Below are 17443 nucleotides of genomic sequence, written 5' to 3'. Positions count from 1 at the left end.
TATGGCAAAATTAATGATTGCTTCTAAATATAGATTGTATATTTTAAAATGTGAACCGATATTGTCTGTGCTGTGATAATCATTAAAACAGTATCAAATAATAGCAATTCATTTTGTTGGAAAAACTGAAAAAATTTGATCTATGCAGTCTTAATTTAAATCAAATATTCCCGATCTTCCTGGTTCACTCTCTCGCACAGCCTTTACCAAATACTTGTTTCATTGTTCCACAGTCTTGTTAATTATTTGTTATAACCAGTCTTTCTTTCTTTCTTTCTTTTTTTTTTTTTTTTTTTTTTGAGAAAGAGTCTCACTTTGTCGCCCAGGCTGGAGTACAGTGGTGCCATCTTTGCTCACTGCAACCTCCCCCTCCTGGGTTCAAGCGGTTCTAGTGCCTCAGCCTCCCAGTAGCTGGGACTATAAACGTGTGCCACCCTAACTTTTATATTTTTAGTAGAGACAAGGTTTTGCCATGTTAGCCAGGCTCGTCTCAAATTCCTGACGTCAAGTGATCAACCCACTTCAGTGCTGGGATTACAGGCGTGAGCCACTGCACCTAACCTGTTATAACCAATCTTTCAAGAGTGTATATATTTTTCTGTGGGTTTAGAGTGTGTTCGGTTTTCCATGTGTGGCATATTCATTTTGTGGCCCTTACCAGAATTTTTTCGTATCTGCTACAAAACTAATTTTTTTTTTTTTTTTTTTTTTGAGACTGAGTGTCACTCTGTCACCCAGACTGGAGTGCAGTAGTGCGATCTCGGCTCACTGCAACCTTCGGCTCACTGCAACCTCCACCTCCCGGATTCAAGCAATTCTCCTGCCTCAGCCTCCCGAGTAGCTGGGATTATAGGCACCCACCATCACGCCCAGCTTATTTTTTGTGTTTTTAGTAGAGACGGGGTTTCACCATGTTGACCAGGCTGGTCTTGAACTCCTGACTTCGTGATCCGCCCTCCTTGGCCTCCGAAAGTGCTGAGATTACAGGCGTGAGCCACCGCGCCCAGCCTACAAAACTATTTTTTATACAGCCTTTTTCCATCATTCATAGAGATATACTTGTGACATAAAGTTGTGGTCAGTATTAGATGAATTCAGATATGTTTAAAGGCAAATCAGGCTGGGCATGGTGGCTCACACCTGTAATCCCAGCGCTTTGGGAGGCCGAGGCGAGTGGATCATTTGAGGCCAGGAGTTCAAGACCAGCCTGGCCAACATGTTCAAACCCCGTCCCTACTAAAAATATAAAAATTAGCCGGGAGTGGTAGTGCGTTCCTGTAATCCCAGCTACTTTGGAGGCTGAGGCACGAGAATCACTTGAACCTGGGAGTCAGAGGTTGCAGTGAGCCCAGATCATGCCGCCACACTTCACCCTGGGCATGACAGAGTGAGACTCTGTCTCAGAAAAAAAAAAAAAAAAACAAAAAAAAACAGGCAAATCATGCATTTTTAGAATCCATGTTACTTTCTAAAGTGAAAAAAAGTTTTGTTTCTATGTAAGTGTTTAATGTGTACAATTATCATTTCTTTCTTACATGTTAATGTAAGCAAGTCAGTCAATTCCTAGTTAAATTTCATTAATTAGAAATTTAGTACACACTGAGTGCCTACTGTATGGTAAAGAGTTGTGGGTCTCTGTTCTATTGTAGCTAATAGTCTAGAAAAGGAATCAAATGTCAAAGTGTCTTAAAATGGTAAGTGCTAGAATATAGGTAATGGGAAATATAACTGGTCAAATGCTTCTGAATGATGAACCACTCCATGATTTCCCAGCTTTTTCTAGACACATCTCTATAAAGATGAGCAAAATCATAAATTAGCATTAACTCTACATTGAGATTCTTGTTTTCTTTGTTAGCTCTTCCTGCCTTCTTACTACTCAAGGCAAGGATTAAACATTGAGGGTGGGGCTGGGCACAGTGATTCACACCTGTAATCCCAGCACTTTGAGAGGCCAAGGCAGACGGATCACAAAGTCAAGAGTTCGAGACCAGCCTGGCCAACTTGGTGAAACCCTGTCTCTACTAAGAATTCAAAAATCGGCCGGGCGCGGTGGCTCAAGCCTGTAATCCCAGCACTTTGGGAGGCCGAGACGGGCGGATCACGAGGTCAGGAGATCGAGACCATCCTGGCTAACACGGTGAAACCCCGTCTCTACTAAAAAATACAAAAAACTAGCCGGGCGCGGTGGCGGGCGCCTGTAGTCCCAACTACTCGGGAGGCTGAGGCAGGAGAATGGCGTGAACCCGGGAGGCGGAGCGTGCAGTGAGCTGAGATCCGGCCACTGCACTCCAGCCTGGGCGGCAGAGCGAGACTCTGTCTCAAAAAAAAAAAAAAAAAAAGAATTCAAAAATCAGCCAGGCGTGGCAGTGTGTGCCTGTAATCCCAGCTACTTGGAAGGCTGAGGCAGGCGAATTGCTTGAACTCAGGAGGGCTAGGTTGCAGTGAGGTGAGACGGTGCCGCTGCACTCCACTCTGGGCAACAGAGCAAGACTCTGTCTCGAGAAAAAAAAGAAAGAAAAAAGAAAAAGAAAACATTGAGGGTGAAGATGAGGGGAATGATAAATATGATGGCATTTAATTTCAAACTTAAATCCTGTTAACTAACCATGCTTTTCTTCCATGGCCTCATGATGATTAGCTAAAAAGGAACAAACAAATTAGCTCTTTTTTGTGTGTAGACATAAATTTTCATTACTATAGGACAAATGCCAAATAATGTGGTTGATGGGTTGTATGGTAAATGTATCTTTAGTTGCCTGATTTTTTTTTTTTTTTTTTTGAGATGGAGTTTCACTCTTGTTGCCCAGGCTGGAGTGCAGTGGTGTGATCTCGGCTCACTGCAACCTCCACTTTCCCAGGTTCAAGAGATTCTCCTGCCTCAGCCTCCTGAGTAGCTGGGATTACAGGCGCCCGCCACCACACCCAGCTAATTTTTTGTATTTTTAGTAGAGACAGGATTTTATCATGTAGGCCAGGCTGGTCTCGAACTCCTGACCTCAGATGATCCACCCGCCTTGGCCTCCTAAAGTGCTGGGATTACAAGCATGAGCCACTGCACCTGGCTTTTTTTTTTTTTTTTTTTTTTTTTTTTTGAGACAGAGTCTCACTCTGTCACCCAGGCTGGAGTGCAGTGGCGCAATCTCAGCTCACTGCAACCTCTACCTCCTGGGTTCTCTGCCTCAGCCTCCCAAGTACCTGAGATTACAGGTGCGCACCACCATTCCTGGCTAAATTTTTTTTTTTTTTTTTTGTGATGGGGTTTTGCTCTTGTCGCCCAGATTGGAATGCAATGACGTGATCTTGGCTCACTGCAACCTCCGTCTCCCAGATTCAAGTGATTGTCATGCCTCAGCCTCCTGAGTACCTGGGATTACAGGCATATGCCACCATGCCCAGCTAATTTTTTTTTTTTTTTGATACAGAGTCTCACTGTGTCGCCCAGGCTAGAGTGCAGTGGCATGATCTCAGCTCACTGCAAGCTCCGCCTCCCGGGTTCATGCCATTCTCCTGCCTCAGCCTCCCAAGTAGCCGGGACTACAGGCGCCCACCACACCACGCCCAGCTAATTTTTTGTATTTTTAGTAGGACGGGGTTTCACTGTGTTAGCCAGGATGGTCTCGATCTCCTGACCTTGTGATCCTCCCGCCTCAGCCTCCGAAAGTGCTGGGATTACAGGCGTGAGCCACCGCACCTGACCTGTATTTTTTTTTTAGTAGAGATGTGGTTTCAACATGCTAGCCAGGCTGGTCTTGAACTCCTGACCTCAAGCGATCCACCGGCCTCGGCCTCCCAAAGTGCTGGGATTACTGGTGTGAGCCACTGCACCCAGCCAGTTGCTTGATTTTTTAAGACTACCAAACTGTTTTCCAAAGTGGCTGTACCACAGTACATTCCCACTAGTGATGTATGAGAGATCCGGTTTCTCCATATCCTCAGCAGCATTTGATATTGTCAGTATATTTTGTTTTATTTTATTTTGAGACAGAGTCTTACTCTGTTGCCCAGGCTGGAGCGCAGTGGTGCAATCTTGGCTCACCACAACCTCCGCCTCCCAGGTTCAAGCGATTCTCCTGTCTCAGCCTCCCGAGTAGCTGGGATTACAGGCGCCTGCCACCGTGCCCGGCTAATTTTTATATTTTTATTAGAGACGGGATTTCACCTGTTGGCCAGGCTGTTCTCGAACTCCTGACCTCTAGTGATCCACCCATCTCAGGCTCCCAAAGTGCTGAGATTATAGGTGTGAACCACTGTGCCCGGCGCAGAGAGTAAAATTTTTTAATTTTTTTTTTTTTTTTTTTTTTTTTTTTGAGACAGAGTCTTGTTGTGTCACCCAAGCTGGAGTGCAGTGGTGTAATCTTGGCTCACTTTGCAACCTCTGCCTCCCGGTCTCAAGCGATTCTCATGCCTCAGTCTCCTGAGCAGCTGGGATTTTGGCATTTTAGGCATGTGCTACCATGCTCAGCTAATTTTTGTATTTTTAGTAGAGACTGGGTTTCGCCATGTTGGCCAGGCTGGTCTCGAACTCCTAGTCTCAAGTGATCCGCCCGCCTCAGCCTTCCAAAGTGCTGGGATTACAGGCATGAGCCACCACACCCGGCTGAATTTTGATGAGGTCCAGTATATAATTTTTTCTCTTTTTTTGGATCCTGCTTTTGTTGTCAGGCCTAAGAACCCTTTGCGCACCCCTAGCTTCTGAATATTTTCTCCTATTTATTTTCGTAAAAGTTTTATAGTTTTACAGTTAAGTATATGATCTATTTTGTGTTAGTTTCTTTTTTTTTTTTTTCTTTTTTTTTGAGATGAAGTTTTGCTCTTGTTGCCCAGGCTGGAGTGCAATGGCATGATCTCAGCTCACTGCAACCTCTGCCTCCCAGGTTCGAGCAATTCTCCTGTCTCAGCCTCCCAAGTAGCTGGGATTACAGGCATGTGCCACCACGCCTGGGTAGGGTAATTTTGTATTTTTAGTAGAGATGGGGTTTCTCCATGTTGGTCAGGCTGGTCTCGAACTCCCAACCTCAGGTTATCCACCCGCCTCAGCTTCCCAAAGTGCTGGGATTGCAGGCGTGAGTCACTATGCCCAGCCGAGTTAGTTTTTATATAAGGTGTGAAGTTCATATTTTTGGCTATGGATGATCAATTGCTTCTGCACCATTTGTTGAAAAGGCTATTCTTCCTCCACTGAGTTGTTTTTGCACCTTTGTGCAAAATCATTTGGCTACACTTGTATGGTTTTATTTCTGGGTTGTTTATTTGTTCTGTTGTTCTGTGATCCTATCCCTTCATCAGTATCACACTGTCCTGATTATTGTGGCTACATAGTAAACCTTAAAATTCAATAGTGATTCCTCCCACGTTACTCTTCGTTTTCAAGATTTTCACTGTATTTTTTTTTTAGAGAAGTAAAATTGTATATAAAACTGGTCATTGGTTTAACTCAACATTCTTTGGAATTTTTGGCCAATGAAAGGTTTTGTTATTTTTGTCTTATGTTATTAGTAAATAATAATTCTGGCTGGGTGCAGTGGCTCATGACTGTAATGCCAATACTTGGGAGGCCGAGGTGGGAGGATCATGTGAGCCCAGGAGCTCAACACTAGCCTGAGCAACATAGTGACACCCCCGTCTCTACAAAAATAAATAAATATACATAAAGGCCAGGTGTGGTGGCTCACGCCTGTAATCCCAGTACTGTCAGAGGCCGAGGCAGGCAGATTGCTTAAGTCCAGGAGTTCAAGACCTGCCTGGGCAACATGGAGAAGCCCCATCTCTACAAAAAATACAAAAATCAGCTGAGCGTGGTGGAACATGTGTGTATTGCAAGCACTTGGGAGGCTGAGTTGGGAGGATCCCTTGAGGCCAGGAGGTCAAGGCTGCAGTGAGCCCTGATTGTGCCACTGCACTCCAGCCTGGATGACAGAGTGAGACAGTGTCATTCATTCGTTCATTCATTCATTCATAATTCATTACTTCAAAAGTGTAATGTCTGACTAAATATTATGAAATAATGTATTTTAAGAATAATTATCCAGCCCAACTACCAAATTTTGATTTTAGGTCTCACATTTTCTGTATACCTCAGCTTGTTAGTATTGGTTTTAAGTAAGTTGCCTAATTAAAAGAACTTAAATGCCAAGTTGAGTATATTAATAGCATGCTCACTTTGTCTTTTTTAGATGGTGTTATCTGAAAAGGTTAGTCAGCTGATGGAATGGACTAACAAAAGACCTGTAATAAGAATGAATGGAGACAAGTTCCGTCGCCTTGTGAAAGCCCCACCGAGAAATTACTCCGTTATTGTCATGTTCACTGCTCTCCAACTTCATAGACAGTGTGTCGTTTGCAAGTATGAACTTCAACTACACTTTAAAATTAAATAACTCATATAACGTTAACCATTTCTCAATCCCAGAAGAGCCAAATCAGTGCAGTAGGTAGTTAAATAATGTATATACCTTACTCAGGATGTCTATGGTAGCAATACTACTGCTCTTTTATAGTCAATTCTTGATTATCCACATTAGCGGGGGAAGCATGGATAAATAATTGTGGTAGCTATCATAAAAGTAACTTAAAGATCAGTCATCTTATAAATTAGTATCAACTTGGCCGGGCATGGGGGCTCACGCCTGTAATCCCAACGCTTTGGGAGGTCGAGGCAGGTGGATCTTCTGAGGTCAGGAGTTCAAGACCGGCCCAGCCAACATGGTGAAACCCCGTCTCTACTAAAAAAAAAAAAAAAAAATACAAAAATTAGCTAGGCATTGTGGTGCCTGCCTGCAGTCCCAGATATTTGGGAGGCCGAGGCAGGATAATCGCTTGAACCCGGGAGGCAGAGGTTGCAGTGAGCCAAGGTCGCGCCACTGCACTCCAGCCTGGGCAACACAGCGAGACTGTCTCAAAAAAAAAAAAAAAAATAGTATCAACTTATGTGACTGTATGCCAGTAACATTGATGTAGTATTTTATTATTATTTATAAGTGCTTTCAACTTCATGCTCTTGTATTGTCAAAATCCCAAAAGGTAGGTAAAGCAAATATCCTACCATTTTTGGAAGAAACAGGCTCCAGAATTTTAACTGGTCTACCCAATGCCAATACTTGAGATGCTTACTAATGTAATAATGGTGGCTTCATCCAAGTTTGGAATTCGAGAAAACTGGTAATTTTCTTTTCTTTTCTTTTCTTTTTTTTTTTTGGAAACAAAGTCTTGCTCTGTCACCCAGGCTGGAGTGCGGTGGCGTGATCTTGACTCACTTCAATCTCCACCTCCCGGGTTCAAGCAGTTCTCCTGCCTCAGCCTCCCGAGTAGCTGAGACTGCAAGTGCACATCACCATGTCAAGCTAATTTTTGTATTTTTAGTAGAGACAGGGTTTCACCACATTGGCCAGGATGGACTCGATCTTTTGACCTCATGATCCACCCACTTCGGCCTCCCAAAGTGCTGGGATTACAGGTGTGAGCCACCACACCCGGTTGGTAATTTTTTTTTTTTTTTTTAAAGATGCAGCTGGGTGTGGTAGCGCAGTCTGTAATCTCAGCACTTTGGGAGGCTGAGGCAGGAGGATCACCTGGGCCCAGGCATTGGAGACCAGACTGGGCAACATAGTGAAAATTTGTATCTATAAAAATAAACAAAATTAGCTGGGTGTGGTGATGTGCCTGTAGTCCCAGCTACTCTGGAGGCTGAGGTGGGAGGATCACTTGACCCTGGGAGGTCAAAAGTGCAGAAAGCTGTAATCATCCCACTGCACTCCAGCCTGGGTGACAGACCAAGACCCTGTCTCAAAAACAAGCCAACAAAAAAACAAAGATGCATGGGATCTCATGTGAAATCTGAAAAGGTTGAACTCCTAGAAGCAGAGTAGAATTGTGGTTTTCAGAGGCTTGGGAGAGGACAGTGGGGAAAGTGTACCAAGTTTTAGTTAGATGAGAGGAGTAAGTTCTGGTGATCTATTGCGCAGCATGGTGACCATAGTTAATGTATTGTAGATTTTGAAATTGCTAAAAACATTTTAAATATTCTCATCACCAAAAAATAATAAATAGGTAAGGTGGTGGGTATATTAATTATTTTTTTAATCCCAAAGATCCATGATTTAGGGATGTTTCTAATTTCCCAATTGTTTTATAGTGATTGTAAACTTTGGAGATAGAGACTAGTCTTGCTTAAGTTTTCATCAAACAGTGGTTTCTTGATTTTATTTTATTGTTTCTTGATGATCTTAGGAGCAAAGATTGCTATTTCTTTTTAAATAAAAGCGCCATGAACAATTCAAAATGGTGGATACTAAAAAATAAAATACCTTTTGCTTTTTAGTGTCTTTTTACTCATATTTTTAGATCAGTGTATCTGATTTGGTAATTAACTTTAAATAAAATGACAAAGCTACTGTATGAATAATTGGTTTAGTAAAAACTCGGAGGTTCTCCAGATTCTGACAGTCTGAGAGTCATGCAAAGGAATAGACAGCTTGTTTCAGAATGGTGTGTTCTGCCACCCCAAGCCTTGATAACTTTTCTTTAACGATTTTCTCCCGGGAGCTAGGGTATAGTCAAGGTATTTGGTTCCATAGTGCCTATTTTGTGGAGTATATGCTGAATATAAATTAAAAATAAATAGAAGAAAAAGGAATCATAAGTAATAACTGAATAAACTTGAAATATAGAATTATTTCTAGTTCCATCAGTTCACTCAGTAGGAATCAAGAGTATACAAAAATGGCAGGGAACAAACACAAACTCCTTCATAATTCTCTTAAATGCAAATTAATGGAATTCTTACTAACCTAAGCTTTTACTGTCATCTTACTTTCTATAAGACCAAATTTAATATTAACTCAAAATTTTCTACACTCATTCAACAAATAAAAATTAAGCAACAGCAACATGAATAATACTGTATTTGTGGTGCTATTGGGATGAGAATTGTAAAATAGATACCCTACCCTTATCATCCGGTTAAGGAAATGAGTTACACATATGAAAATTTAGATGGCAATATAAGGCAATTTGTGATTAAGTACCAGATCAACTGTACATATAATAAATACTGTAAAATTTCAGGAAAGAAAGTTAATAGGAGTGATTTGGATTGGCCTAATGGAGGAAATAAGATTTGTGTTAGGGCTAGACAAATGGATAAGATGTTGATACGGACAGGATATTCTGGTTAGAAGCATGATGTACACAAGGGTACAGGGATAGGAGTAAATAAAATATTGGGATTAAAGGTTACTGTTTGATATTGATTAGTAGTAAGACTAGATAAAAACTAGATGTATTGTTTGAAGCTATGTGATAAAGAACCTTCAATAACTAGTAAAGGAGGTTAAAGAATGTATTCTGAAGGTAATAAGAAAACAACAGTGATTTCTGAGAAATGTTTCAGGAAAGTAGTAATTTAGGAATATGGATGTATGTTGCAGTGTAAGGATTGGAGGAGGGCTGGGCATGGTGACTCACACCTGTAATCCCAGCACTTTGGGAGGCTGAGGCAAGCGGATCACCTGAGGTCAGGAGTTCGAGACCAGCCTGGCCAACATGGTGAAACCCTGTCTCTACTAAAAATCCAAAAATTAGCTGGGCATGGTGGTGGATGCTGTAATCCCAGCTACTTAGGAGGCTGAGGCAGGAGAATTGCTTGAGACTGGGAGGCAGAGGTTGCAGTTAGCCAAGATGGCGCCACTGCACTCCAGCCTGGGCCACAGAGTGAGACTCCGTCTCAAAAAAAAAAGGAAGGATTGGAGAAGGAGAAACCAGAGTCAATATTTTTAAATATCCTACTATTAGATAACAAAGATCTGACCTTAGATGATAGCAATAAAAATAGACAAGAGGGTATGGAGTGAAAATTTTATCACAAATAAGAATTGACAGATCATGAGAACTAAAAGCATATAGGAGATATGGAAAAATGCAAAGATGACTTGAGGTTTCAATCATTTCTTTTTTTTTTTTTTTTAAATTTCGTTTGAGATGGGGTCTCGCTCTGCCACCCAGGCTGGAGTGCAGTGGTGTGATCTCGGCTCACTGCAGTCTCCACCTCCCAGGTTCAAGCGACGCTCCTGCCTCAGCCTCCCGAATAGGTGAGACTACAGGTGCCCACCGCCATACTCTGTTAATTTTTTTTATTTTTGGTAGAGATGGGGTTTCACCATATTGGCCAGGCTGGTCTCGAACTTCTGACCTTGTGATCCGCCCGCCTCGGCCTCCTAACATGGTGGGATTACAGGCATGAGCCACCACGCCTGGCCTAATTTTTGTATTTTTAATAGAGACAGGGTTTTGCCATGTTGACCAGGCTTGTCTTGAACTCCTGAACTCAGGTGATCCACCCACCTCAGCCTCCCAAAGTGCTGGGATTACAGGTGTGAGCTGGCCTCAATTAATTTCAATTCCTAGACTCTTCTTATCTTTCATCCTAACAATTTATCTGATTGTGTTATTTACTGAGTAGCTTTTGCACTTTAGATTTTTAAAAATGGATTAATGTTGTATTTCTGCTTTCTTTAGGGAATACACTTCTGTCTTGTCTTTGAACTGTTAGAAGTAATTTAGGGTATTGAAAGTTACTGTAGAGACAATTAGTTATATATTTCCAGTGATTGTTGAAAGAGTTTTGGGATAAGAGACAGGCACAAAGTATGAGGCGGAGTCAGGTAATTACTACTTCTCATGAAATCCCTAACTTTGGATAAGGCTTCTCTTATGCCAAAACAAGGTTTGTCTTAACCCTGTCAGCAGAGTCTGACCTACTTGTCAGTGTTTTTTATTGTTTCTCCCTTTGGAAAAACTGCTATTGCTTGCTTGGACCTGTTTTACTGGTGATAAACGAGATTGCTTTCAAAAATTGTTTTATATGTTGTCTTCACAAATCTCATTGCATCCAGGCAAGCTGATGAAGAATTTCAGATCCTGGCAAACTCCTGGCGATACTCCAGTGCATTCACCAACAGGATATTTTTTGCCATGGTGGATTTTGATGAAGGCTCTGATGTATTTCAAATGGTAAGATCTTTGGTTTATTCTGCTATGTAAAAATAGGTAAAATATAGTGAAAGTGGAATACATTTTTTTCGGTGGCTATAAGACATTAAATGGGATTGCTCTTACGTAAGATCTAGAGTAGCAAACTAAAAGCTAAACTTGAGCTAACCATAAAATGTAGTTATCAATGCTAACCTACTAGAATATGGAAATTGGGTAGTATTTAGATAACATATATTTTTATTGTAGTAAAATATATAAAACAAACTTTATCACTTTAACCATTTTAAGTATATAATGTATTAAGGAATTTTTTAAATCACAGCACGAGTCCCACCATTATGTAATATTGAAGTCTTTAGTATAGCTATCTATACTATAGATATCTTTATAACCCTTACCTCTTTTTAAAAATTTTTATTTTTATTTCAATAGTTTTGGGGCAACAGGTGGTTTTTGGTTACATGGATAAGTTCTTTAGTGGTGATTTCTGAGATTTTGGCACACCCATCCCCCGAGCAGTGTACAGTGTACCCAAATATGTAGTCTTTAATCCTTCATCCCTCTCTGACTCTTTCCCCACAAAGTTCCCAATGTCCATTATATCAATCTTATGCCTTTGCATCCTCATAGTTTAGTTCCTACTCATAAGTGAGAATATAACGATACTTGGTTTTCCATTCCTAAGTTACTTCACTTAGAATAATGACCTCCTGCTCCATCCAAGTTGCTGCAAAATACATTATTTCATTCCTTCTTATGACTGAGTAGTATTCCATGATTTATGTATACCACATTTTCTTTATCCACTCATTGGTTGATGGACACTTAGGTTGGTTCCATATCTTTGCAATTGTGAATTGTGCTGCTATAAATATGCGTGTGTATGTGTCTTTTTCATATAATGACTTTTTTTCCTTTGGGTAGATATCCAGTAGTGGGATTGCTGGGTGAAATAGTAGTTCTACTTTGAGTTCTTTAAGGAATTTCTATACTGTTTTCCATAGTGGTTGTACTAGTTTACATTCCCACCAACAGTGTTAAAAGTATTCCCTTTTCACTACATCCACGCCAACATCTATTGTTTTTTGACTTTAATTATGGCCATTCTTGCAGGTGTAAAGTAGTATTTCACTTTTGATTTGCATTTCCCTGATAAGATGTTGGCCATTTGTATATCTTCTTTTGAGAAATGTCTATTTTTGTCCTTTACCCATTTTTTGATGGGATTGTATGTTTTCCTCTTGCTGATTTGAGTCCTTTGTAGATTCTGGATATTAGTCCTTTGTCAGATGCACAGTTTGCAAATATTTTCTCCCACTCTGTGGGTTGTTGGTTTACTCTGCAGATTATTCCTTTTGCTGTGCAGAAGCTTTTTAGTTTAATTAGGTCCCATTTATTCATTTTTGTTTTTGCTGCATTTGCTTTTGGGGTCTTAGCCATGAATTCTTTGCCTAAGCGAATGTCTAGAAGAGTTTTTCAGCTGGGCGTGGTGGGTCACGCCTGTAATCCCAGCGCTTTGGGAGGCTGAGGTGGTCGGATCACTCGAGGTCAGGAGTTCAATACAAGCCTGGCCAACATGGTGAAACCCCGTCTCTACTAAAATACAAAAATTAGCCGGGTGTGGTGGCGGGTGCCCGTAATCCCAGCTACTCGGGATGCTGAGGCATGAGAATCGCTTGAACCCAGGAGGCGGAGGTTACAGTGAGCCGAGATAGCCAGCCTGGGCAATAGAGTGAGACTCAGTCTCAAAAAAAAGAGTTTTTACAATGTTATCTTCTAGAATTTTTGTGGTTTCAGGTCTTAGATTTAAGTTTCTGGTCCATCATGAGTTGATTTTTTTGTCCCCTTACCTCTAGTCTTAGTAGAAAAGTAGATCTTTTCTTGTTTGAAACTGAACCTGTTTCCTGGGCCCTGGATCACATACCCACCTGCTCTGTCAATCATGACCCCTCACAACTATTTTTTGTTTTTGAGACAGAGTCTTGCTCTGTTGCCCAGGCTGAAGTGCAATGGCACAATCTCGGCTCACTGGCAGCCTCTGCCTTTTTGGGTTCAAGCAATTTTCCGCCTCAGCCTCCCAAGTAGCTGGGATTACAGGTGCTTGCCACCACGCCTGGCTAGTTTTTTTATTTTTCTTTTTAGTTTTAGTTTTTTTGAGATGGAGTTGCACTCTGTTGCCCAGACTAGAGTGCAGTGGCTCGATCTCAGCTCACTGCAACCTCTGCCTCCTGGATTCAGGTGATTCTTCTGCCTCAGCCTCCTGAATAGCTGGAATTACAGGTGCCCGCCACCACGCCTTGCTAATTTTTTTTTTTTTTTCTGAGACGGAGTCTCACTCTGTCACCCAGGCTGGAGTGCAGTGGCACAATCTCGGCTCACTGCAAGCTCCGCCTCCCAGGTTCACGCCATTCTCCTGCCTCAGCCTCCTGAGTAGCTGGGACTACAGGCGCCTGCCACCACGCCCGGCTAACTTTTTGTATTTTTAGTAGAGATGGGGTTTCACCGTGTTAGCCAGAATGGTCTCGATCTCCTGACCTCGTGATCCACCCACCTCTGCCTCCTAAAGTGCTGGGATTACAGGCGTGAGCCACCGCTCCCGGCCATTTTTTGTATTTTGAGTACAGATGGGATTTCGCCATGTTGGCCAGGCTGGTCTCGAACTCCTGACCTCAGGTGATCCACCCACCTTGGCTTCCCAAAGTGCTGGGATTACAGGCGTGAGCCACCGTCCCTGGCCTATTTTTAACTTCAGCCTCTCTACTAGTTCTTTCCCCTTGCATATAAATACTTAAGGACAGATTCAATTTTGTCTTTGTTTATAAATGTGTCTAATTCATGTATTTGAACACATTTTACTCAATTGTATAAAATATAAAAGGAAAAAGCTGGATATAACGCCTTGCTATACATCTTCACATGAATGACTTCCCAATCTAAAAATTTATTATGTCCCAAATTAGACTCCTTTCTCTTCCACTTTCACCCAAACTTCATCTTATGTTCTGTATCATTAATGACACTTCTTTTTTTTGTTTTTGAGATGGAGTCTCACTCTGTCGCCCAGGCTGGAGTTCAGTGACTCGATCTCCGCTCACTGCAAGCTCCGCCTCCTGGGTTCACACCATTCTCCTGCCTCAGCCTCCTGAGTAGCTGGGACTGCAGGCGCCCACCATCAAGCCCGGCTAATTTTTTGTATTTTTTTTTAGTAGAGACGGGGTTTCACCGTGTTAGCCAGGATGGTCTCGATCTCTTGACCTCGTGATCTGCCTGCCTCGGCCTCCCAAAGTGCTGGGATTACAGGCGTGAGCCACTGCACCCAGCCAATGACACTTCTTTGTCATCTTCATTTTCTTGTACAACATGTGTCATAGCCATACCCCCTTGACTTTCCAAGGCCCACATTCATCTCTCATTCAAGCTAATGCGGTAGCCTTTTAACTGGTCTACTTACCTTCCATTTAGCGCTCTCTCCATATTGCCTGCTATAACATTTCCTAGAGTTTTTTCTACATGGTATTAATAAGAATTCTTGGAAAAAAATAAATTTGGGAAACCCTAGTTTAAACAAAATTAAGTTTCCTTTTTACTTCAGGGTTCAAAAACTGGGAAGGGTCTAAGTTCTTACCCTACTTGCAAGCTAACAACTTAGCCTGCCACAGTTTCATGGATGCTGGCAGAAAATATGACACTCCTGAGTCAGAGTCCAGCAAAGGACTTTCTGCTGTTTGTTTTTGAGATTGGGTCTTGCTATGTTGCCCAGGCTAGTCTTGAACTCCTGGGCTCAAGTAATCCTCCCACCTTAACCTCCTGAGTAGCTGGGATTACAGGCTTGTGCCACCATGCCTGGCTCAAGTTAAAGGACTTTACTACTCACAACAAGTAGCCAAAACGTCATAGGTTCCCCAAGCCCCATTTCCCATAGGGCAATCCAAAGAGGGCCAGTGGTCAGCTACTCGGAAGGCTGGGTCAGGAGGATTGCTTGAGATCAGGAATTTGAGGCTGCAGTGAGCTGTGATTGTGCCTCTGCACTCTAGCCTGAGCAGCAGAGCCAGACCTCAACTCTTAAAAAAACAACAACAAAGAGGGCCGGCCAGTGGGCTGCATTATGGGAGAGGAATACCAAGCTCTGGGAACCCACATTTTCTGTAATGGATAGTAAGTGTGCCTCCCCTTTGCTATGGAGGGAGACTGTGTAACCGCCCAAGGGGTTCACTTTGCTGCTGCCTAGACAGAGCCAATTCATCAAGACAGAGGAATTGCAATAGAGAAAGTAATTCATGCACAGGCAGCTTTGTGGGGGACCGGAGTTTTATGATTACTCAAATCAATCTCCCCGAGCATTCGGGGAGCAGGGTTTTTAAGAATAGCTTGGTGGGTGGGGGGAAGCCAGTGAGCCAGGAGTGCTGATTGCTCAGAGATTAAATCATAGGGAGTTAAAGCTGTCTTATTGTTCTGAGTCAGTTCCTGGGAGGGGGCCACAAGATCAGATGAGCCAGTTTATTGATCTGGGTGATGTCAGCTGATCCATCAAGTGCAGGGTCTGCAAAATATCTCAAGCGCTGATCTTAGGAGCAGTTTAGGGAGGGTCAGAATCTTGTAGCCTCTAGCTGCATGACTCCTAAACCATAATTTTTCATCTTGTGGCTAATGTTAGTGCTACAAAGGCAATCTAGTTCTCAGGCAAGAAGGAGGTCTGCTTTGGGAAAGGACTGTCACCGTCTTTGTTTAAACTATAAACTATAAATTTCTCCTAAAGTTAGTTCAGCCTATGACCAGGAATGAGCAAGGACAGCCTGGAGGTTAGAACCAAGTTGGAGTCAGTTAAGTTAGATCTCTTTCCCTGTCTCAGTCATAATTTTGCAAAGACTGTTTCAACTATCTTCCAAAGATATACAAATATCCTTGAGAAGATTGTCCAGGACCAAGTCAGTTAGGGCCCTTGTCCACAAGATGTGCCGAAACATGAGAAACTCGTGAAGAATTGTCTTCCAACACAGCTTTTGAGAGGTCAGAGACATTAACATGCTGATGCTGATACGTGTTATACTTTCCAATGGGGGCTCTAATATACAGAATTTCTCATATCGGACCACTTAATGGAGCATTTGGCTAGATTCCATGGAACACGTTTTTGAAAGGAGTAGTGTATAGACTGAAGCCAGAATTCCTTAGTCCTAACTTCATGTACTCTACTCCAGTCACACCTTTCCCATAATCATATTCTTTGATGCACTCTTTTTTTTGTTGTTGTTGAGATGGAGTCTTGCTGTCACCCAGGCTGGAGTGCGGTGGTGCGGTCTTGGCTCACTGCCAGCCTGTGCCGCCGGGTTCAAGAGATTCTTGTGCCTCAGCCTCTGTACTATCTGGGATTACAGGCATACGCCACCATGCCTGGCTAATTTTTTTATTTTTAGTAGAGACGGGGGTTTCACCATGTTGGCCAGGCTGGTCTCGAACCCCTGACCTCGAGTGATCTGCCTGCCTTGGCCTCCCAAAGTGCTGGAATTACAGGCATGAGACACCACGCCTGGCCTGATTCACTCTCGTATGTCAGCACTGTTGATTGTTGGTTTACAACAACGTGAAGCATCCTTTCTTCCCTGTCTGCTTTCTCTCCACTCTCAAAATTCTGCTTACATTTTAAGCCTTGTTTCAGATACTCCCTGTAAGCTTTCTCAACTTCTCCAAATAAAAAATGAGTCACTCCTTTTCTTGTATTGTTATACTACTTGCCTTAAATTTCTGTTATACATTTATCCACATTTTGTCTTACAGTAGAGTTAGCTCTGTAGTTGTTTGACAGTCTCCCTTAGAATATAGTTACTACTTAGTTAATGGCAGAGCCATATCCTATAGCTGTTGGTGCTAAGCACATAACAGGTATTCAGTAAATGTTGAAAAAAACGGCTTAATGTTTCCATTTTACAGTATATCATTCATTGTGCTATTCATATTCCAGTCTCACATAGCCATTACCATAAATCAAAATCAGTGCATTTATAAAAATATTGTAACCTAAAAGGTTAGTGCATTTAGGATTTATTAGACCAAAGGAAACAATTTCTAGAGTTTAAGAAATTGAGGCCGGGCGCGGTGGCTCAAGCCTGTAATCCCAGCACTTTGGGAGGCCGAGACGGGCGGATCACGAGGTCAGGAGATCGAGACCATCCTGGCTAACACAATGAAACCCCGTCTCCACTAAAAATACAAAAAAATTAGCCGGGCGTGGTGGCGGCGCCTGTAGTCCCAGCTACTCGGGAGGCTGAGGCAGGAGAATGGCGTGAACCCGGGAGGCGGAGCTTGCAGTGAGCCGAGATCGCGCCACTGCACTCCAGCCTGGGCGACAGAGCGAGACTCCGCCTCAGAAAAAAAAAAAAAAAAAAGAAAAAAGAAATTGAGGCCGGCCGTGGTGGCTCACACCTGTAATCCCAGCACTTTGGGAGGCCAAGGT

At 42.5% G+C, this 17443-nt stretch overlaps 1 protein-coding gene and 1 long non-coding RNA gene across 12 annotated transcripts in view; both read left to right on the top strand.

Moving 5' to 3' along the window:
* MAGT1 (magnesium transporter 1) overlaps window positions 1-17443 on the top strand; it is a 61118-nt gene that overhangs the window by 7662 nt on the left and 36013 nt on the right. For 10 of the 11 annotated variants that reach the window (XR_013413145.1, XR_013413146.1, XR_013413149.1 and 7 more), the window contains exons 2-3: window positions 6177-6346; window positions 10893-11010. Coding sequence is in view for 3 of the 11 variants with exons in the window: in XM_028842515.2 (XP_028698348.1) it covers window positions 6177-6346; window positions 10893-11010 (288 nt within the window). In the remaining 8 variants the exon portion in view is untranslated. Of the gene's footprint in view, window positions 1-6176; window positions 6347-10892; window positions 11057-17443 lie in introns of all 11 variants that reach the window. The other variant, XM_077989485.1, reaches the window with a different exon arrangement.
* Window positions 12665-17386, top strand: LOC144338772 (uncharacterized). Its single transcript, XR_013413152.1, has 3 exons — window positions 12665-13272; window positions 13439-16252; window positions 17328-17386. It is a non-coding gene; the product is annotated as an uncharacterized LOC144338772 (long non-coding RNA).

Source organism: Macaca mulatta, chromosome X (genome assembly GCF_049350105.2).
Source record: "Macaca mulatta isolate MMU2019108-1 chromosome X, T2T-MMU8v2.0, whole genome shotgun sequence".
Taxonomy (NCBI): domain Eukaryota; kingdom Metazoa; phylum Chordata; class Mammalia; order Primates; family Cercopithecidae; genus Macaca; species Macaca mulatta.
This window is presented reverse-complemented; position numbering and strand designations above follow the sequence as displayed.